Source organism: Cladosporium halotolerans, assembly GCF_011745625.1.
Source record: "Cladosporium halotolerans strain TM138-S3 chromosome Unknown Sca31, whole genome shotgun sequence".
NCBI lineage: Eukaryota > Fungi > Ascomycota > Dothideomycetes > Cladosporiales > Cladosporiaceae > Cladosporium > Cladosporium halotolerans.
In genome coordinates this window covers 174,953-196,488 of record NW_027191482.1, presented here as the reverse complement: position 1 = coordinate 196,488, position 21,536 = coordinate 174,953, and the positions used below count along the sequence as shown (strand labels likewise).

At 56.5% G+C, this 21,536-nt stretch overlaps 9 protein-coding genes across 9 annotated transcripts; 6 read left to right on the top strand and 3 right to left on the bottom strand.

Moving 5' to 3' along the window:
• Positions 1 to 745: 745 nt before the first annotated feature.
• WHR41_07170 (uncharacterized protein) lies at positions 746 to 2,335 on the bottom strand (the record flags this gene model as incomplete). The annotated part of the gene is made up of 1 exon (XM_069375775.1): positions 746 to 2,335. The coding sequence occupies one exon, from the start codon at positions 2,333 to 2,335 to the stop codon at positions 746 to 748; it is 1,590 nt and encodes a 529-aa protein (XP_069226963.1).
• A 612-nt stretch (positions 2,336 to 2,947) lies between these two features.
• On the top strand, positions 2,948 to 4,309 carry WHR41_07169 (uncharacterized protein; the record flags this gene model as incomplete). Its single annotated transcript, XM_069375774.1, has 1 exon — positions 2,948 to 4,309. The coding sequence occupies one exon, from the start codon at positions 2,948 to 2,950 to the stop codon at positions 4,307 to 4,309; it is 1,362 nt and encodes a 453-aa protein (XP_069226930.1).
• A 363-nt stretch (positions 4,310 to 4,672) lies between these two features.
• WHR41_07168 (uncharacterized protein) lies at positions 4,673 to 7,482 on the top strand (the record flags this gene model as incomplete). The annotated part of the gene is made up of 3 exons (XM_069375773.1): positions 4,673 to 5,866; positions 6,038 to 6,058; positions 6,112 to 7,482. The coding sequence occupies 3 exons, from the start codon at positions 4,673 to 4,675 to the stop codon at positions 7,273 to 7,275; spliced, it is 2,379 nt and encodes a 792-aa protein (XP_069226929.1). The 3' UTR covers positions 7,276 to 7,482.
• A 157-nt stretch (positions 7,483 to 7,639) lies between these two features.
• WHR41_07167 (uncharacterized protein) lies at positions 7,640 to 10,484 on the top strand. The gene is made up of 5 exons (XM_069375772.1): positions 7,640 to 7,849; positions 8,152 to 8,264; positions 8,330 to 8,893; positions 8,947 to 9,205; positions 9,266 to 10,484. The coding sequence occupies exons 1-5, from the start codon at positions 7,766 to 7,768 to the stop codon at positions 10,193 to 10,195; spliced, it is 1,950 nt and encodes a 649-aa protein (XP_069226906.1). The 5' UTR covers positions 7,640 to 7,765; the 3' UTR covers positions 10,196 to 10,484.
• Positions 10,485 to 10,493: 9 nt separating this feature from the next.
• WHR41_07166 (uncharacterized protein) lies at positions 10,494 to 10,970 on the bottom strand (the record flags this gene model as incomplete). Its single annotated transcript, XM_069375771.1, has 1 exon — positions 10,494 to 10,970. The coding sequence occupies one exon, from the start codon at positions 10,968 to 10,970 to the stop codon at positions 10,494 to 10,496; it is 477 nt and encodes a 158-aa protein (XP_069226905.1).
• A 490-nt stretch (positions 10,971 to 11,460) lies between these two features.
• WHR41_07165 (uncharacterized protein) lies at positions 11,461 to 14,094 on the top strand. The gene is made up of 2 exons (XM_069375770.1): positions 11,461 to 12,132; positions 12,328 to 14,094. The coding sequence occupies exons 1-2, from the start codon at positions 11,698 to 11,700 to the stop codon at positions 13,849 to 13,851; spliced, it is 1,959 nt and encodes a 652-aa protein (XP_069226904.1). The 5' UTR covers positions 11,461 to 11,697; the 3' UTR covers positions 13,852 to 14,094.
• Positions 14,095 to 14,192: 98 nt separating this feature from the next.
• WHR41_07164 (uncharacterized protein) lies at positions 14,193 to 18,456 on the top strand. The gene is made up of 3 exons (XM_069375769.1): positions 14,193 to 14,320; positions 14,372 to 14,415; positions 14,482 to 18,456. The coding sequence occupies exons 2-3, from the start codon at positions 14,406 to 14,408 to the stop codon at positions 18,219 to 18,221; spliced, it is 3,750 nt and encodes a 1,249-aa protein (XP_069226903.1). The 5' UTR covers positions 14,193 to 14,320; positions 14,372 to 14,405; the 3' UTR covers positions 18,222 to 18,456.
• Positions 18,457 to 18,555: 99 nt separating this feature from the next.
• Positions 18,556 to 19,014, bottom strand: WHR41_07163 (uncharacterized protein; the record flags this gene model as incomplete). The annotated part of the gene is made up of 1 exon (XM_069375768.1): positions 18,556 to 19,014. The coding sequence occupies one exon, from the start codon at positions 19,012 to 19,014 to the stop codon at positions 18,556 to 18,558; it is 459 nt and encodes a 152-aa protein (XP_069226928.1).
• Positions 19,015 to 20,433: 1,419 nt separating this feature from the next.
• WHR41_07162 (uncharacterized protein) lies at positions 20,434 to 21,264 on the top strand. The gene is made up of 2 exons (XM_069375767.1): positions 20,434 to 21,018; positions 21,074 to 21,264. The coding sequence occupies exons 1-2, from the start codon at positions 20,485 to 20,487 to the stop codon at positions 21,125 to 21,127; spliced, it is 588 nt and encodes a 195-aa protein (XP_069226927.1). The 5' UTR covers positions 20,434 to 20,484; the 3' UTR covers positions 21,128 to 21,264.
• Positions 21,265 to 21,536: the final 272 nt, after the last annotated feature.

Here is a 21,536-nt window from a genome sequence, read left to right as displayed (position 1 = left end):
GGATCTCACCAACTTGTAGAGCTCTAACCTGAACAGGTTGGAGTTGATGAGACCCTATGCTGCATAACACTGCAGTGTGAACGGATCACAACGATGCACAATCGTCGGCAATATCGAATAATTGTCAACAAAGTTGAACAAAGATTCACAAGCAGTAAATCATTCCACCCAAAATATTCCACCACTTGTGACAGGGATCTGAACATTCATGCCAGTTTGTCTCCTGTTGTTCAGCCAAAGTTCGACTGGCGGCGAGTTGCCTTTGTCCAGCGCACTAGAAAAAAGCTGGCTTGGACCTCTGACCATCACAAGGCGCAAAAGAAGAATGCCAACACCCCGATTCGAACGAGGGATCTTCTCATCGCCTGAAATACGAGTGAGACGCCTTGCCACTGGGCCATGCCGGCGTGATTTATTGATGACGTAAACTGTGAACAGATAAGTTATACAAATTACATCTGTTGCGAAGCAAAGTAATATTTCCACCTAGGTCACGTCGCGGCTGCCATCCAACGAACGCCGCCATTGACCATATCGCACATCAATGACCAAGTAATGAATGGGACACAAAAGCTAAAACGATCACAGTTGATGTGTCTTGGATTCTCTTGTATAATCTACGACCCCACGCCATGGGCCTCTTTGTAAAATGCAACCCAAGTGATGATATCTGCCCCCAAAAAACGCCAGCGCTGTGCATCAAGTGCCCCCAAACTCGACACATCCCCCAAAATGCCAGATCCCCCTACCCCTCCAAACCCCTCAACCTCTTCTGTCTCCTCTCCACATCCCTCATCTCCTCCAGCATCTCCTCATTAAACTGCTCCCACCCATCCAAATAAACATGGTGCCCCGCCTTCCGAATAACCGTCACCTTCGCATGCCCGTTCTCCCGCGCCCTCTCCTCCTCGCTCGCGCCCGCCAGCGCCCGCCTCTTCTCCGCATTCAGCTTCTCCATCGCCGCGTGCCCGCCCGCGACGTCCATCCAGTCGTGCTCGCCGTACATCAGCACGACGGGGACCCCCGTTTCGCGCAACCGGGCAGCAGGCGCCGACGACGAGGCCGCCCCATCGGGCGTGGGGCTGCGGTGCTGCTCCAGGAACTGCCGCCCGACGCCCTGGATGCGGCGGATCAGCGGGCTGCGCGCGAACGCGCCGGGCGCGAGGATGTACGCCAGCGCGTACTCGCCGCTGCCGCGCTGGCGGAAGAGCGAGTAGCTGTAGTCGTGTAGGGCCTGGGCTTCGTCGGGCGGGAGGTGGGAGAAGCGGCGCGAGGTCCAGCCGCTGACGAGGCGGGGGCCGAGGGGCCCGGCGTAGCGGACGAGGGAGAAGGGGGAGACGTTGGCGTCCCAGAGGGTGACGAGCCATTTGGGGAGTTTGCGGGGCGGAGGCTTCGACTTCTCATCCGCGGCTTGCTCTTTCGAGCGGGCGTTGAGGAAGTTGTTCCTGTCCGGGGCGGCGGCGCCTTCGATGGCTTCGTCTTGCGTCTGCGTGAATTCGTTCTGCATCTGACTGGAGTTGGGCTCGGGTAAGTCTTCGTTGACAGCGTAGGGGTCTTCGGGGATGCCGACGGGGGAGGCGAGGATGAGCTTGTTGAGGTGGCCGGGGTATTTGAGGGCGTAGGCGACGGCCATGTAGCCGCCGAGCGAGTGGCCGAGCAATGTCATCTTTTCGATTCCGCGCTTGACTCGCCACTCCTCGAGAGCGTCTACGAACCAGCTCTCGGCCTCTTTGATCTTGTCTTCCCTCTCCTTCGCGTGGATTTTAAACGCGGGCCGTGAGCTGCGGCCCATACCCAGCATGTCCAGCGCGTAGAGTTTCCAGTTCGGCAGCCTCGACAGGCCCTCAAAGTTCTTGTAGAAAAAGCCCAGCCCGGCGCCATAACCGTGCAGCATCACCAGGTTGTTGTCCACGCTTTCCTCCGGCCGCACGACGCTGAACTCGTTCAGCGCTCTGGCTTTCCCGGCAAGTTGCACAAGCTCGCTGTTCCACTGTCTGGGTCCGTAGGGGTCCGTGATGCTCGTCGTTCGCACCGGGTCGGCCTGCTGGTCTTCGTTGTCGTCGATGCTCATGCCCTTCACGCTCGCTGGCGCGCTTCCGGTCTGCGTGTGGGTCGGCGGCTTCTGCAGGTAGGGCATGTAGGACAGCACCTTGTGCTCGGTCACTGCGGGCGCCAGACTTGCCCACCATTGCGAGAAGCCCTCTTTGTAGCCGAGTGGGAAGTATCCAGCCTTGCTTTGGGCCTGGGCGCGGGCAGCCGGATCATCCTGGCGATGGCGGGCGAGCATCGGCTTTTGAGTCTGGGCGTGGAGGTCTGGAGAGGATTCCGAAGCCATGGTAGAATTGTGTCGCAGTCCTGCGACTACCGAAAGGAAAGAGACGGGGAGAGTGGCGGGGAGGAATACGGTCGAGCGCGAAGATACCGGCAAGGCATACAGCGATGCGCCAGTCGAGCGCCAGGCGGATCGCGGAATGGTGAAAGAGCTGCTGCGTCGCCCGTCACGGCGACTGAGTCGGTATGGGCCAGTCGAGAGCGAACGGAGGGGTGTCACGGGCGAGGCTATGTATTGTAGCGGTCAAGAGTCGGGGTTGTGGCGGACCAGGCAGAAGTCATGCCAGTAGTGTTCGCGCCAGCGCAGGGCGGCGTTGAGGGTCTCCCCACATGACGACGGCGTGAGGTCGCAGCCAGGAACCCACGGACTTTGATGGCAGAGCTCCGAGCCGCCAGAGACTCGCGCGGATTTAGCACGTGGTTGGCCCGCGGCCGAACGTACGAGACATTTGAGCGGCGCACCGCACAGGCTCTGAGGGACGGTACGGGACTCTACGCACAGCAGCCAGCCAGTTGCAGACGGGAGCTGCGGGCCACGCCCAGCCTGCAGCACGCCGACGGACCAGCACCACCTCACCGCGCCCGCCTCGCCCGCCGCTGCCCTCTCAACGCCGCCATGGCATCGTCGTCGGAGGACGCTAAGCTCGACCAGCTCGTGAAGGGCCAGCCGCCGCCCAACATCTCTCCTACTCAGATCGCCCAGTCCGCCAAAGCGAGCTCCCACAATCCCTCACCCACCGCGCCCCAGCCTCCGCCCAGCGTCGCGAGCGACCCACGCGACAGCCATCCTTCCTCACCCCCGCAGATATACCTGAACCTGTTGATCCTCGAATCCTCCCTACGACTCCAGTACCTCAGTCTCCGTGCCAGGCTCCGCCTCCACCTCCTCCTCCTAGCCGCACTGATCGCCTGGGTCCTAACCTTCACCTACCTCCTCTACTTCCGGCCGCGCGAAGATGGCTCCGGCGTGGGCGGCAGCGTCTACTGGGTCCTCGAGACGGCCTACAAGCTCGCGTGGGGCGGCGGCGTCGTGACGGCGTGCCTGGTGTACTTCACGGGACTGTACGACCGCGGCATCCGCTGGCCGCGCAAGTTCACGTCCACGACGAACCGCGGCCTGCGCCAGTTCAACCTCAAGATCATCATCGTGCGGCAGTCGTTTCTGCGCGAGCTGATTGGTTATTTCACGGCGGGCTGGTGGGGGGAGAGCAAACGGGTCAATTTTCAGGCGGTGCCGAAGGATATTGAGGCGACGGCGCCGAAGGAGCACTGGACTTCGCATGCGGCGAGGCATGGGGTTGTGGAGGAGGATCTTGCGCCGGCGGGGGATGTGCTGAAGCTGTTGCTGCTTCCGAAGCCTTTCAGTCCGGATTTCAGGGAGGGTTGGGAGAATTGGCGCATGGAGTACTGGGAGAAAGAGAACGCCAGGCGCGCGGAGTTGCGGAAGGTCGTTTCAGCGAGGCAAAAGGAAATCGCAAAGAGAGAAGGCGGCTGGCTGTGGCGGACCGGATGGCGAGGGTGGAAGAACGTGCGGATCTTCCGAGGGAAGTCCAGACGGCAGCTTGAGCACGAGCGATTGGCGTTGAAGGAGAAGCTGCTCGATCGCACCAAAGAGAAGAGGCGGCGAGAGAGCATGCTCCGCAGCGGTTCCCACTCTCGCTCGTCCTCTCGCTCGACAACACCCGGGCCCGACTCTGACCGGCCTTCTAGCCGGCGAGCAGGCGACGTCGAACGGCGTAGAGGCAGTTCGGCGTCTTCTGCTGGCACGGTCAAGCGGCCGAAGAAGCCCGGTGTTCATATGAGCAGGCTTTCTATGACGGACGCTGCGCCTGAAGCTTCTTCGCCGTTGACGACTAGAGCGAGCAATCTTTCCACGAGCTCTAGTGGGAGCGATGACTTGGTCAAGAAGGAATGGACTCCTGAGAACATCGCGGAATCGATTGAGAAGGAGATCAAGCAGGAGCCCTTGGATACATAAACTTGATGAATCAGTATTCATATACGCAATGTGCGCTTTAATCATTTAATTGATGTGACTTCAGCAAGCTTTCGTTCGTTTGCCACAAAGTAGAGACGCTCATTCGTTCTCACGCGATCTTTCTGCCTCTGCGTAGGACTATACCCATGTCCTCAGACTACATTTCTTTGAAGTTCATACACGGGTCGTGAAGACCCGAGCATAAATGTTTGTCAGCATCTATAGCTCGAAGGTAGAATCCTCCAATGCGACATCCCCCGCACGCAACGATCAGCAGCACTGCAGATCATGGTTGCACGCAACGATGCGACCTGCAGACAACCTTTGTCGTTCATATAAGATCCCGACACCAATGCCATCACCATGTCCTTCCTCCAATCGCCCCTCGGCGATATCTTCGATCAATTATCCTCCCTCCTCTCCCCCAGCAACATGCGCGCCCTAACCTTCGCCACTCTCCCCTTCCTCTCACCTCCCACCCACCACACCTCCCCCAGCGTCCTCGACCGCGTAAACCCCCTAATCGGTACCTCCGGCCCCACACCTAACACCAACGGCGGCATGATCCCCTCCGTCGCCCCGCCCTTCGCCATGACGCGTTGGACGCCGCAGACGCGCGAGAACTTCATCTCGCAGTGCCCCTACCACTCCCAGGACGTCCGCGTCCACGGCTTCCAAGCGACGCACCAGCCTGCGATTTGGATGGGCGAGAGCGGGCAGGTCGTCCTCGGGGCGGGGACGGGGGGTGTGAGGGCGGGGTTTGGGGAGAGGGGGAGGAGGGTGCTGAGGGAGGAGAGTACGGCTTATCTTTATGCGGTGGTGTTGGAGGGGGAGAGTGAGGTGGGCGGGGAGGAGTTGATGGAGAGTTGGTTTTCGCCGGTGCCTGGGGGTGGGCAGGAGGTTCCGGAGGTGGTGAGGGAGGGCGCGAATGGGAGGGTGAGGAGGGATGAGGTGGGGTTGGGTGAGGGATTGAGGGGTGCGGGTAGGGAAAGTGCTTCGATTGATGGCGATGACGATCGAAGAAACGGCAGCAGTGGAAGCAAAATACGTGCGGCGATGACCGCGTCGTCTCATGTTGGGCATTTGCGGTTCGACTTTGAGCAAGGCGACGATCAGGATCTCCAAGAGCCGTACGTGTTTCTTCAAGCAACCCGGCAAAACTGGACGGGGAGCATTACTATTGATACGGAGGCGCAAGAAGTCTCCGGGACGAACCCGCAGCGACAGGACTACGCTCTAGGACCGTATCGTGCACCCAGGTTCAGCGGCTACTTCGTCTCGCGATTTTCGCAGCCATTTAAGTCCTACGGTGTCTCTTATGGCGGTGAGCTGCATGAGAATGTGAAAGAGGGTAAAGGTGAGCACTTGGGTGGTTGGGTCCGGTTTGGTTCTTCATGCGATCGAGTCGAAGTCCGAACGGGCGTATCGTTCGTCAGCATTGAACAGGCGCGGAGGAATCTTGACATCGAAGCTCCTCCGTCGGTTTCTTTTGACGATGCCGTTGAAACGCTCAAGCAAGCATGGCTGGAGAAGCTCGGCCGGGTCCAGATTGAAGGAGTGAACGAGACGGCGAAGGAGCACGATCAAAGAACCATTTTCTACACAGGGGTTTTCCACGCGCTGCAATATCCATCGGATTTCTCAGAGCCCTTGGAAACGATTCATGGTGGTCGGAGAACCTGGTACGAGGGCTATACCGATCGAGTGAGGGAGGGAACTGACTCTTAGTATCAATCCTGGTCTATCTGGGTTCGTTACCACGGCTTTGTGAAATACATGTATCAATCGTTGACTTTCTGCAGGATACATTCCGCGCCGAACACAGCCTCCTCACTCTCTTCGCGCCGGAGCGCGTCAATAGCATGATGCGCTCTCTCCTCCGCATATACGACTGGTCCGGCCGCCTTCCCATGTGGGCCAACATCGTCGAGACGAACATCATGATCGGCACCCACGTCGACGCCGTGATTGCCAACGCCCTCGAACGCAACTTCACCGACTTTAACGTCACGAAAGCATGGGAGGCCGTGAAAAAGAACGCCTTCGAGCCTCCCCTCAACGACACCGAGCTCCTCTACTACGACCGCGAACCCTACACGCCCGACGAAGCGCGCGCAGGTCTCACCGCCTACCTAGAGAAAGGCTACGTTCCAAATGACCAATGGGCCGAATCCGCCTCCCGCACCCTCGACTACGCCTTCGACGACCACGCCGCTTCCATCGTCGCCGCCCACGTCGGCGACCACGAAACAGCTCAGAAACTCGCGCAGCGCAGCCTCAACTACCGCACCATCTACAACGCCAACACGACCTTCATGGAAGCACGCAACGCCAACGGCTCCTGGGCAGGCCCGGAGCAAGGCTGGACGGAAGGCGACGCGTGGATTTACACCTTCGCGGTCCCGCACGACCCGCGCGGGCTCGCAGATCTACTCGGCGGCCGCGAGATACTGAAGGCGAAGCTGGACGAGTACTTCGCGTCGGGCCAGAATGACCATTCGAACGAGCCCTCGCACCACTCGCCGTTCCTGTACGCGGCGCTGGGCTATCCGGCGTCGACGCAGAACCTCACACGCGCGATCGCGGCGGACAATTACAATGCGACGGCGGCGGGGCTGAGTGGGAACGAGGACTTGGGGCAGATGAGCGCGTGGTATGTGTTCTCGGCGCTGGGATTTTATCCCTTAGATCCGGCGGGAAGTAAGTATGTTGTTGGGGCGCCGTTCTTTGAGAACGTGACGATCAGACTGCCGGCGGGGGTCGCCACGGGGGGTGTGGGTGGCGTGGAGCATGAGATAGTCATTCGGGCTCCTAATGCTCCGAAGTGGCCATTCGTGAAGAGTCTTACGGTCGATGGCAGGAGGGTTGAGAAGCCGGTTTTGACGCATTCGGAGATTGTGACTGCAAGCAAAATTGTCTTTGAGATGAGTGGTACGCCCACGGACTGGGGCAACGAGGGTATATAATGCATCGGGTAGATTTTCACGACTCTCGATGTATCTTACGATCATATGATAGTCGATATTTGTCGTTGGACGCGATGTGGACAAGAGCGCTCCGATGCGCAATTAACTGCGAAACAGATCTGGGGTCGAGCTCACAGTAACTTACTGAAAGCCTCTTCAGCAGGAGAAAGAATTGTATGACGGTAACATATCTCATCCGTCTAGGCAGATTTGCTCTACTCGGTCCCTTATACTGTACCTTCGGTAGGCTGAGGGAGTTCATAGGGAGAGGGGCTTCAAGCTGGCTCGTGGGGCAAGTCTGCCGAACAGAGGGGCCGTGCATCGTCACATCGCGCCAGCGTGTTTTACCATCGGGTGGGCGTGGTAAGGAAGGTGTTGGAGATAACATCGGACCGTCTTTGCGTCAACACAGCCGTCGCATCACGCGTGTGGCCTCAGAATCGCATTCGCCGAATTTATCCATATATCGGGCCCGCCCGACCGCGCGACTATGGACGCGAGCAGGAAGCGCAAAGCTGCCAACGCGACACCCTCCGCCAACGACGGCAGCGCGACCAAGAAGATCAAACTGGTGGTACGTGTCCCCCTCTTCGCGCGGCGTCAGCAGTCTTCGTTCGCGCGCGCGCGCGCAGTGTTTGCGGACAAGCGGCGTGACGGGATCGATGTCTGTTGGAGGTGACGGGAGGTGTGGTGGTGTGTTGCGAAAGGGAAGACGAAGCTCGCGACGGGATGGAGCATTGGACTTGGACTTTGAACCAACACACGGCACCTCCGTCATGCTCCGCTGGTCCACCGTGACCGCCTTGCAACCACCGCTCATGCGCTTGCGCCGGGCGCGATGCCAGAGTTCAGCGATACTGACATGTTCGTCTGCAGAACACCAGAGATGTGCCCTCGCCCGCACCGGCATCTGCATCCAGTCGGGAAGCCCTGGCGCAGAAGGTCGGTCTGCAGCTGGTCAACAACCTAAGAAAGTCACAAGACAAGTCGTAAGTCTCTCGATATCGCAAATACTAGTTTGCCTGCATCATCACAGACTGACAAAACTCTTCAGTGGCCGCCTCATCGCTTCGCAATTCCTCACGCTCCCTCCTCGCGATGAACTGCCGGACTACTACGATTTCACCAAGCTGCCCATAGCAATCGACACTATTGAAGACAAACTGAACGACGGCGGCTACAAGACTGTCACCGAGGTCGAAAGTGACTTCAAGCGCATGGTACAAAATGCGAAAGACTACAACAACAACCACAGCGAGATCTACGAGGACGCCGAGAGGATACGCAAGCTTGTCTACAACTACATGAAACAACACAACCCTGCGTACAATGAGGACTCCAACTATACAAGCTTCCCGACACCGATTCCCAAAGCCGTAGAACGACGGGCAAATGGTGGCACTGACGGGCATGGAGCCAACGGGCGTTCAACTGAGACTCCCAGCCGACAAAGGAAACCCACAGCAGCTGCGTCGTCGGAGCCGCCTGATAGGCGAGCCTCTATCATGCAGAACGGAACCGACGGCGAACATGAGAGTGGAGTCAACTTCACCGGCCTGGGCTTCCAGGACGCTCAACAGACCATCATAGACGCCCTGCTGAAGTACACTGATGACGAGTGAGTACCTTACCCGCATAAGCAGTGTTCGTCAGCGTACTGACAATATTTAGGGGCCTGGAGATCTTCACACCGTTTGCACAGCTACCTTCACGAAAGTTGGAAGACTACTACAAAGTGATCAAGTTCCCAGTCTCTCTGAAGGGTGTGAGGAAGCGCATCAACGGAGAACATGGCAAGAAAGAATATACTGGAGTCACAGATTTTAAAACATGGGACGCTTTTGAAGACATGGTGAGCTTCATCTGGCGGAACGCCAAAGACTACAATGAGGATGGCAGCGAGATGTTTGAGCTCGCCACCCAATTCGAGGTAAGCCCAGAAGTGACTTGATGAATCCGACGTTTGCATTATACTAATGATCGAATGAAGGAACACTTCAAATCACTCCTCGAAGACGCCAAATCGAAAGTGCCAGAGCCAAACACGAAGATTAAGCTTGGCGGTCCTAAGCCCAAGGTCACCCTCAACCTATCACAAAATCGACCTTCGCCATCACCTGCAACCGTATCCGTTGACAACGACGCCCTTACTCGTCAACGACAGATGGTTTCCGCCGGTGTCGGTGGTCAGCAAACTGAGCAGCGCCAGTCTCCTGCGGTTAACGGGATGAAGCGATCCAATTCGCAGGCTCCCGCAACCGAAGAGGGCCGCCCATCGACTGGTGTTGCTGTTGGTCTACCAGCTGAGGCCGTCAAACTCGAAAAAGCGGTATCCCAATCACCAGCCGTAAACCCTGCAGTCCCTGCAGTTTCTGCCGGCGTTGCAGCCGATGGTTCGATGCCGCCACCAAACGCCCGGCCCACGAGCAGCAGCCCATACCCTAACGGGCAGCCACCGGTCAGCAGCTATACGTTCACCGCGCCTGCATATCTTCCTCCGACGCCAGTCCGCACATACTCGGTAGCCGACGCTCTGCTACCTAAAGTCACCATCTCCACGCATCCCCATCTGAAACTCCCTAAGCCCCTTCAGCTTACCATCCCGCCACACCCGACGCTCGCTCAGCAGTCCCGAACTCTGAGCCTCCCATCGAGCAACTACTTCCTCCAGATCTGCCCAGTCGTATCCAAGACTCTGAGCTATGGGCGTCCCTACAAGATGTTCGTCTTCGTCAACGGCACCCGCTTGACGCAGCTCGACACGCTGCGAGACGGCTCTCTCAAGATGCACATGTACGAGGGCAGCCTCGCGCAAGGCGTGAACAGGATCGAGATCGAGGTTGCCGCTTCGCGGGATAACGGCAAAGAGGGCTTGGATGTTGAGAAGGTCACCGTGTTTGCGAACCTGATGAGGTCGTGAGCCAGACTTAGTCGTTCGTTGGTACACGATGACATGAATGGGGTCCTGGCGATGGCTTTTTACAGGGCAGATTACCTCTTTCATTGTGTCTTGTTTGTCTCACTGGTTTTGAAAAAGAGTACGGCATCGCTGATCAAATCATGCGCTCTTCACATATCTATTCTTATCTTTCCTCTCGTCTCTATGTTTGCTCATCTGTTCGTCTGTTCGGACATCTATCCGCTTTCTACAGCGCGGCTGCGGCAACGCCAATCTCTAGAACACAATTTCACACACCTCTCCTAAAGCACCCAATTTCTCACAACGCCAGTTCCAAATACACAACCCCATCTAGCGGGTTAGCATAATACGCCTCGGTCTCCTTAAACCCCAACCCCTGATACAACTTCAGCGGCGCCGTCATCGAACTCAGCGTATCAAGTTTCATCGACGTATACCCCAACCTTCTCGCCTCCTCAATGGATACCTTCGCCAGCGCCTTGCCCACGCCCGTCCCCCGGCCCGCGGGCGAGACGTACAGGCGCTTCATCTCGCAGACGCCGGCGGGCTGTAGCGGCCGCACGGCGACGCAGCCGATCGCTTCGGAGGTGCTGGTGGATTTTGCGAGGAGCAGCGCGCCGGCCGGCGGGGCGTATTTGCCGGGTAGGGTTGCGAGCTCGTTGCTGAAGTCTTGGAAGGAGAGGTCTTGGCCTAAACCGGTGGCGTAGGCGCGGAAGAGGGTTGCGGCGCTGGCGAGGTCGGTGGGGGTTGTGGCGGGGGTTATGGTGTAGGACATTTTGGCGTTCAGTGGTTTTGATGTTGATTGCTTAGAGTTTAGGAGGTCTATTGCTTATTGTTTTATACCGGCATCCTGTTTGGCGTAGGGCGTGGTTGAGCTCGAGTCATTGGATTGAGGATCCTAGTCTATGGATGATGGAAGATGCTGGAAAGACGGTAAGGTAATTACAACAGAACAGGCTAAATCGAAGACGTAGATATAGTGCTGACCGCACTCAGCCCTGCCGTGCGCGATCTTCTGACCAGCTTGGAATTTTGGACCGCGACACAGTTCATGAGCAGTAACCAATGCTTCAAGCCGCGTTCTCGAAATTCGAGGTCGCATGCCACTTCTGGTAAGGTTTCGAGGTATTATCAGGCACCAAAGTGTGGATGCCTGACGTGCCTGGCTGCCTCCGCTAGCCGGCGGCGGGACGCGCTAGCCGAACAACCTGACGCAGCTCTTGCTTGTTTCAAGCCTTATTGTCTTTGCTGTCAAACCGATCTTTCCCCTCCACACAACCTCTCCCACATTTAATACTGCACTCGTACCTCTATTTACCAATCTCACACTCTTTCGACAACTTACGGCGCACACGCTCTCTAATAGAACGACCTCGACAATAGTGCAGCGCCGCTTTTCGCGCAAAAGTCGCAAATAATTCGCCAGTCGACCGCGACGACCTGTTTGCTTCTCGTACCAGCTTCTCGACACTTCCCGAAACAATAAACCCATAGCTGCCACAATGGTAGCACGCGCCAACCGTGCCAGCAAAAATGCTTCGCGCGGACCTGCTGCCACCCGCCGCGACAGAACCAAAGTCGATCGCGATGGAGATCTTTCTATGGATGGCCCGGTGAAGGGTCGCGGTGGCAGGGTTGGAAAGGCTTCTGGAGCTTCGAACGCTAGGAAGGATCTTACTGCGGGCAAAGCAAAGGGTGGAATTCTCAGCGCTGCGAGTCAGAGGGCCATCCTCAAGCATGCAGGCGCCGGCGACGTCGCGATGTTGGGCTCGAGGACGGTGCCTTCGCGCGGCCTCACGGAACTGAAAGTCACAAACTGGAACAAGAGCAAGGCCTCAACAAATCCCGACGGCGGTGTGAGCTCGCTCATTAGCTGGTTGGAGAAAAAGGCAAGCAACCGCTTGAGTTCAAGAGTCAGGACTGTCAAAATCAAGAAGGTATGTCGCCACAGTCGCTATCCTTGCTTTTTGGATCGCCAGCATACCACGCCCAAGGGTCGCATTACATTTGCTTGCATTCGTGGCTATCCTCGGAAGAACGACCGCGGTGCACAATGCCGGCTCACCTTTCTCGATCATTCAACAACGCGTTTCAGAACACCAGCTTCATAATTTTCACTAACACACGACTAGTCTCAGGTTGAAGGAGAGGATCTCATTGTCAGCGTGCCCGCCGAAGATGCTGGTGCTGTACTTCGGCTCGATGGGTGGCAATGGGCTGGAGTCAACGTCAAAGTCGAGAGGATCGGCGGAGATGCTGGAGGCCTTGGTGGGTCGAAGACGGAGCAGACCAGGGACATGATCAAGGGTGTACTCGAGAGACGCTACAACATCGAGAGCAAATTCCTCGACCTCAGCATTCTCCGCCAGGACGAGAAGCTCAAGGAGCAATCGATTTTCAACGTCAGATCAACTGCCGGCAAATTCTTCCCGGCTATGATGAGAGTTCTGGAAGGCGCGTTCGAAACAGCAAAAGACAAGGATGAGGCGGTGCAGAGTGTCTCATTGGCGAACAACGAGCTTAGTGATCTCACTGCCATCAGCACACTCCCACAGACCTTGCCCAAGCTGAAGAATCTGGATCTCTCGAACAACAAATTTGAAAAGCTGGGCCAGCTCGCTTTGTGGAAGAAGCGCTTCTACCACCTGGAGCAAATCATACTCACCGGGAATCCGATCGAGCAGGCAGAACCAGACTATGCCTCCTCTATCATCCAGTGGTTCCCGAACTTGCGCACGCTGAACGGCATCCAGGTGCGTACAGAGGAAGACATCGCGAACCGCAGCAAAGTTCCCGACCTCCCCTTTCCAATCCGTAGCCCGGCTTTCCAAGACGAAGGCGGCATTGCGGAAGGCTTTATTCGCAACTTTATCGCTGGCTTCGACACCGACCGCGCAGCGCTTACGGCCATGTATTACGACGAACAATCCGACTTTTCTTACTCCGTCAACACACAGGCACCTCGTGATCCTTCGAACACCGAGCAAACTGAGAAGCAAGAGTGGGGCGACTATATCAAGAACAGTCGCAACCTCAAGAAAATTTCGCAGCTGCCGGCCCGTCAGAACAGACTGTTCCGCGGCCCGCAGGCTGTGTCTGACGTCTTCGCTGCATTCCCGAAGACGAAGCACGCTGATCTCGCCACTGAGGCCAAGAAATACATGATCGAGGCACACATCCAGCCTGGTGTACCCGACCCCAGTGGTGCGAGCCAGAGCGGCGTTGATGGATTCTTCATTTCCATCCACGGAGAGTTTGACGAGCTCGACAGCGCCACCGGACAGCCGAAGAAGAAGAGGAGCTTCGACCGCACATTCATTCTCGGGCCGGGCGGTCCGTCTGGCGTTCGCATCGTCAACGACATTCTGACAGTACGCGCTTATGGCGGTGCGCAGGCTTTCGATCCAGACAACTTCGAAGGCGCCAACGGACCGGCCGCCGCTGCTTCGGCACCGGAGGGAGTACCGCAGCTTCCTGCTGGTCTGTCAATTGAAATGGCTGAGCAAATGTGTCTCGAGCTGCAGAAGCAGACTCGGATGACTATCGGATATGCGAAGGAGTGCTTGGAGCAGGTGAACTGGGACTTTCCGACCGCTTTGCAGGCTTTTGAGAGTGTGAAGGCCAATCTGCCACCGGACGCTTTTGTTGCCGCTTAGGGATCGGCTGGAAGGAAAGACCTCCTTGGAAATTGGGTGGCCGCTAAGGTCACAACTTTTTAACGACTTTCTTTGTTGTACTTTTACTAGCATTGGCGCTGGGGGTATGGGGACAGCATGGTATGGCACGAGGCGCAATCGTGCAGCTAGGACGTGATCTTTGGAGCAAGCCTTGTATTCTGATAGAATGGAATCTTATTCGCGTGTAGCGACAGCTACACAAAAGGCTTTGCCAACTACACATGATTCTGTAAACTCTTCACCTCTTATCATTGATTATTGATGCCTGTCACATGCGCATGAAGTGAGGATGATAACATAAGCTTCGAGCGGGCCGCCCAGGCCGAGCGCCGAACGCTGCAGTGGCTTCCCCAGCTTTGGAGGTTCACTTGAACTTCTTCAGCGGGCGCTGCGATCACCCATCCGCGACAACACACCTACCGACATCGAAACGCTCCTTTCGGACACGGTAACCACCATCACTCGACCATAACTGTGCATCAGTATCTAATAGCCACAGCTCACTCAACTTCACGCGCGCAGCCGCGTTGAAAATGTCTGACGGTATGCGCGCCTCCAGCTCCCCACCTCCGCCCACGCGATCGCAAAACGCTGACACGAACCTCACAGCGGACTTCGAGCGCGCGCGCCAGGGCGCCGCCGAGCGCGGTGCCAGCAACAAAGGTGCAAAGGGCTTCGACCGCAGCAGCCAGCGCACCAACTCTAACAAGGCCTCGCTCACGGACAACTTCGACTCCGAGCTCTACGGAAACGGTGGCGCGGACAAGTATGCCGGCTACAACACTTCTATTCCCGCGGACGACGAAATGGAGGTCGACGGTGACGACGACGATCAGAATGGAGGCAGGCTGGTCGGGCAGTACACTGCGACTGCGGACCAGATCGGCGAGTGGGCGACGGGCGAGGCGGCGGAAGATGATATTTTGAACTCGAGGGAGAAGCAGGCGCAGATCCAGAATCGCGAGTCGGACTACCAGAGGCGGCGGTTTCAGCGGCGGCTGAGTGGTGGGGCTGAGGGCAAGACCTTCAAGGATACCATGGAGGAGAGGGAGCTTGAGAGGGAGGAGGAGCGCGTCAGGAGGCTGATTGAGGACAAAAAGAAGGATCAGATTGCGAAGGGCGAGGATGGTATGGACATCGACGAAGCCAAGCCCACACTCAAGGACGGCCCCGAGGAGGGCTCGCCAGAGGCCAAGCCCAGGAGGAGAGCGAGGAGACGAGGCTGGGACACCGATGAAGCAGCGCCTGTGACGGAGTCGGAGACGAACGGGCACAAGACGAATGGCGATGCTGCAGGCGGCGAAACCAAGAAGAGGAAGTCGAGGTGGGACACATCGAGCGGCGCTGAAACTGGAGAGTCTTACAACGCGGAGGGTCAGCTCGTCAATGCGGAAGGCGAAGTGATCTCAGCGGAGACGAAGGTGCCGAAGAAGAGGTCCAGATGGGACGCAACTGCTGCACCCGGAGCATCAGAAACGACAAACGGCGACAGTGCGGTTCCGAAGCGTCGCTCGAAATGGGATGTTGCTGGTCCCGCGGGTGCTGTCGATGCTACACCTGCGGCCGGTTCTGGAGCAGCAGCGCAGCCTGTCATGCCTTTCGGCACTGATGTGAACAGCCGCAACGCTCCGATTTCTGATGAAGAGCTGGACGAACTTCTCCCCTCCGAAGGTTTCCAGATTCTTGTCCCTCCTCCAGGATATGAGCCGATTGCTGCGCCCGCCAAACGTGTTTCAGTGGCTGCTTTGCCCACCGGAGGTTTTATGAACCAAGAGCCTGTGGACGCGCGTGCCATGGGCAAACAGCTGCCATCAGAGATTCCTGGAGTCGGCGACCTCCAATTCTTCAAGAACGAGGACATGCATTACTTTGGCAAACTGGTAGATGGCGCAGATGAGAACGATCTCAGCGTCGAGGAGCTGAAGGAACGCAAGATCATGCGCCTATTGCTCAAGGTCAAGAACGGCACTCCGCCCATGAGGAAGACGGCTTTGCGCCAACTGACTGATAACGCGAGGAGCTTTGGCGCCGAAGCGTTGTTTCATCAGATCCTCCCACTGCTGATGGAGAAGTCCCTCGAGGACCAGGAGCGCCACTTGCTCGTCAAGGTCATTGACCGCGTTCTCTACAAATTGGACGACCTTGTCCGCCCATACACTCACAGAATCCTCGTGGTCATTGAGCCCCTGCTTATCGATCAGGACTACTATGCCCGCATGGAAGGCCGTGAGATTATCTCCAACCTGGCTAAGGCGGCCGGTCTGGCGCACATGATCAGCACGATGCGCCCGGACATCGACCATGTCGACGAGTACGTACGTAACACAACTGCCCGCGCTTTCGCCGTTGTCGCAAGTGCCCTGGGCATCCCGACTCTGCTGCCTTTCTTGAAGGCTGTTTGCAAGAGTAAGAAGTCATGGCAAGCGCGCCACACCGGTGTCAAGATCGTACAGCAGATTCCCATCCTCATGGGTTGCGCGGTGCTTCCTCATCTTCAGGGGCTTGTAGACTGCATTGGCGAGAACCTTAATGACGACCACACGAAGGTGCGCACGGTGACTTCTCTCGCCCTCGCTGCTCTTGCTGAGGCATCGAACCCGTTCGGTATCGAGAGCTTCGATGAAATCCTCAATCCTCTCTGGACCGGTGCGAGGAAGCAGCGCGGAAAGGGTCTGGCCGGTTACCTCAAGGCGGTTGGCTACATTATCCCGCTTATGGACGAAGAGTACTCGAACTACTACACAAGCCAGATCATGGAGATCCTCATCCGCGAGTTCCAGTCTCCGGACGAGGAGATGAAGAAGGTCGTCCTCAAGGTCGTCTCGCAGTGTGCTGGCACCAGCGGTGTCACCGCAGGTTACCTTAAGGAAACCGTTTTGGACGACTTTTTCAAGTTCTTCTGGGTTAGGCGAATGGCGCTCGACAGGAGGAACTACAAGCAAGTCGTTGAGACTACTGTCGATCTTGGCAACAAGGTCGGTGTCGGCGAGATCGTCGAGCGCATCGTCGGAAATCTCAAGGACGAGAGCGAAGCCTACCGCAAAATGACTGTCGAGACCATCGAGAAGGTCATCTCTGCCATGGGTGCTGCTGACATCAACGAAAGGCTTGAGGAGCGCTTGGTCGACGGCATTCTACACGCTTTCCAAGAGCAGAGCGTTGAGGACATCGTGTTGTTGAACGGCTTTGGCACTGTTGTCAACGCGCTCGGCACCAGGTGTAAGAACTACCTCCCTCAAATTGTCTCTACCATCCTTTGGCGCTTGAACAACAAGAGTGCCACAGTCCGCCAGCAAGCTGCGGACTTGATTTCAAGCATTGCCGTTGTCATGAAGCAATGCGGAGAAGATGCACTCATGGGCAAGCTTTCTACGGTTTTGTACGAATATCTCGGTGAGGAGTATCCGGAAGTTCTTGGATCGATCCTCGGAGCCATGCGTGCAATCGTCACTGTCGTCGGTATCAGTAGTATGCAACCGCCGATCAAGGACCTTCTGCCTCGCATCACGCCAATCCTCCGCAACAGACACGAAAAAGTCCAGGAGAACACCATCGATCTCGTCGGTCGCATTGCAGACCGCGGCCCCGAGTCTGTCAATGCCCGCGAATGGATGCGTATCTGCTTCGAGCTTCTGGACATGCTCAAAGCGCACAAGAAGGGGATTCGCCGCGCCGCGAACAACACTTTCGGATACATCGCAAAAGCCATCGGACCCCAGGACGTGCTTGCCACCTTGCTTAATAACCTCCGTGTCCAGGACCGTCAATCTCGTGTCTGCACTGCCGTCGCCATCGGTATTGTCGCCGAGACCTGCGCTCCTTTCACCGTCCTCCCGGCTCTGATGAACGAGTACCGCGTCCCCGAGCTGAACGTCCAGAACGGTGTTCTCAAGGCTATGAGCTTCCTATTTGAGTACATCGGCGAGATGGGCAAGGACTACGTCTACGCCGTCACCCCGTTGCTGGAAGATGCGCTTATCGACCGCGACCAGGTCCACAGACAGACTGGTGCCGCAGTCGTCAAGCACATGGCTCTCGGCGTCGTCGGTCTCGGTTGTGAGGATGCAATGATGCACTTGCTCAATTTGCTCATTCCCAACCTCTTCGAGACCAGCCCTCATGTCATCGATCGCGTCATCGAAGCCATCGAGGCCATCCGCGTGTGCGTTGGTACGGGTGCGGTGATGAACTACGTCTGGGCCGGTTTGTTCCACCCCGCGAGAAAGGTGCGCACGCCGTACTGGAGGCTGTACAACGACGCCTATGTGATGAGTGCTGACGCGATGGTCCCGTACTACCCGCATGCCGAGGACAAGATCGAGCGGAGGGAGCTCATGATCATGATTTGAGGAGCGAACTGCTCTTACTGAAGGGAAAGTGTACGGTGCAATCGGAGTTTGAATCAATGAGCGAATAGCGGAAAGCTTTGGGTGATTCTGGCGTTTTGCTTGAAAGAAGTCCTGTGGGCCTGTATATTACTGCTCGTGCGTCCACCACGGAAGGACAATGTGTGTTATAGGCCGTGAAGAAAATCAGAGAAAATCAGAGAAAATCAAATCAAATCAAATCAAATGCAATTCAAAAGGAAAAAACCTAAAACATATGTGTGCGCAACCGTCTCTGTCCTGCTCATCGGGTATCGTATCCACACATCGTAGGCTCGCTCAATAGTGAAAAAGAAATTCAAAACCAGACGAGAGGACCTGCTCCAGGTGCGGAGTACGCACCCAGAGCGGCCCAGGAGAACATCTTCTCAGTCTGCTGATCCCTGACAACAGAGCTTCGCTTCTGCTTCTTCTTTTCGCTGAGGATCGAAATGTGCGCCTCGTCGTCGCTCTCAGTCTCAGGCACCAGGCACTTGCGTAGAGAGGTCGACCGCTTTACTGAGGGCAACAATGACTTCAGCTTCTTGGATTCCGAAGACTCTGTCGATTCTGAGGACTTCGATGAGGCCCCGGACTTGTTGCTCCTAAAGGAGCTGAAGGATATCTTGTGCGAAGAGGTGCTGGCTGAACGGCCGAGGGGCATGCTCGGCCTCTTTGAAGGGTTCAGGGGCTGGTAGGTTGGAGGCCCAGAGCTGTAAGGTAGAGCTTGTGTGAACATCGTGGATTGGTGTTTGCGGTTGATCGCTGTCCGAGCCATTGGTGGTAGTGAGTCGATGTGACAGTTATACGCCTCGCAGGTGAGAATGAACAACGCAATCGAGAGGGGGACAAGCACGAGCTGAAAGGAAAACGCCCTGCACCACAAAGCGAAAGCCAACGATTTACTCTCCATGTGAGCCCACGCAACAATGCCATTGATTCGCCCGCGCAGACCGCCCCCCAACAGCTCTGCACAACAACGAGAGTACGTGTCTGAGACCAAGGAAGGCCTGCGTCCAGTCAGGCACGGCGGTTGCGCTGATCGTCGGACGCGGCATGTTTCAGTCCGACCGAGGGGTCGCGCATTAAACTCTCGTGGAAGGAGTGCATGGAAGCATGCTTCTTTGTGCTATGCCGGCCGCGTCTCCTGTGTTGCTTGACCCGTAAACGGCGGGCGGGCTGAGCAGCCGTTTTGCGCCACATCCGCTGTTATATGACCGTATCTTAAGGGCGATCGTAGCATGCTCAGGAGAGCATTATTGACACCTTCCTGCAAAAGAGTCAATTTCTCGCTGCAATCCAAAAATTAAAGATCATCTTCTGGTGACCGGGTGCGTGTAGTGCACTCTGGAGTGCGGGGATCCGAGCTCCTAATGGCGAAGTCCCCTGCGGCAACTCGCATTTGGGGAAACACGATCCGCCATTGGCTCAGGCATCGACCAAGGTAACTTGCGCAACAGAACCGAGTAGACAAAAGGTGGGTGCTGACGAACAGCAAAAGAGTCTCCCCTCGCGGGATCGAACCACGGACCTCAAGATTTCGATGATCGATTGCTCGAACTCGGCTGCAGTTACAGTCTTGCGCTCTTCCAGCTGAGCTAAGGAGAGTGTACTAGCTTTGCTAGTCTTAGCTGATTGGGATGACGATTCCCCCGGGCATTCACAATATATTGATCATCTTTGATGGCATCCGATTGCCCAATCCATGGACGGCACCAAGTGTCTTCTGCACAGCTCCCTCCAGACGAATCCAATCGGGTTACTCTGTCATTTCGAGTCCCTTCAAAAGCAGTCAGGTTGCTGGCGCTCAAGATCAAATACCATCAACTCAAGGATAAAATTCTGGAGCATGGTTCGTCTGCGCTCAACAGGCGCTCGTAGAGTCATTCAGCACACGGCAAACGCCTGAGCAGTCGAGCAGGGTCGTGCTCAGGCTAACACAGCGCGACCTACCCGGTATGGAATGGCTTCAGTCGAAGGATGCGAAGCACGTCTAGTATCACGCACGGCCCACCGCTTCATTCTCAATTGTGATCCCTATGCGCCCGTTGAGTGGACGAATAACACCCCATGACCTTGTGTGCACCCACTCTCGTATGAGCTAAGCTATCGCTAAGGCCGCACCAGACAATGAGTGAATGGTCTTACCGACTAACGTAACTTCGTTCTGGCGTCCCACATCTGCTCCTGACACAATGTAGCCTTCCCACTCCCACAAAGACGTTCCCCATTGAATCTCCCTTGGGAAATGGATGCGAACCTCAGCGCACCGTCGGCCCCAATTTCGCTCCTTGAAGGCCACGAAACAACTGAAGAGACCATCTTCTGGGTTCGTTGCCATGACCGCACCTTTCAACACATCACGGTAGTGCGGGACGACGGCGAGAAGCTGTTCTACGTGGAGGGCGATGGCGCCTTGACATCAGCGAGCTTGCGACGCGACGTGAAAGACGCCAATGGCAACCTTGCGTTCAGCCTGAGACGGTATCAGTTCGACGGCTGGTTTGTCAAGGACGCAGCCAACACGAAGATCGCGGAGCTCAAGCACCAAAAGTATTTCACGCGAGCGCACTGTGCCATCAACCTGAACATCTTCGGCTGCGATATGCAAGTTGAGATGCGGCCGAGAGATCATGTGGCTACGACGGCCTATGTAAACGCGGACGGTGCCATCATGGCAGAAATCGGGCTTCACATCAACAATACCCCAAGGCGGTTCAATGGCGATAGAGACTTGTCGGTGTTTCGTGTCCGGGCGGCAAAAGGAGTCGATCTTGGCGTGGTAAGTCGCATTAGTGGTGTGTGCTTGCAACGTCTACTGACAGAAATACTCGTAGGTTGTTGTGATGGCCCTTGCCAGAGTTGAGATGGCGCACGTCTGGCGTAAATGAGTTTCAAGGTCTCCTACTGGCGTGTGACAAAGAACTTAAGGGTTAGGGTTGGGGTGGCAGGTTAATTCACAAACACAGCCCGCAGCTAGTGGCGGACATAGCCGAGCCAATCAGAGTCCGAGAGCTCTCCTTTGACATGTGATGGCCTGAAACTTAATGCGCGAGTACATTGTCCGTTCAGGACACATCAAAGAATAGTTCTTCCCAAACATTGTAGTATGTGCTGCATATCAGACCGCTTCAAAGGGTTTGCAGAATGCATACAGAGAAGATTAGCAAAATGCAGCCAGCCGCTAGCGCCAACGCCATCCGAGGCCAGTGACGGCATCGCCATCGTTTTCCAGAGGTGTAAACCAAGAAGTCAACGACCACGCACAGCATCTATATCCGTGCGACCTGGAATCGATAC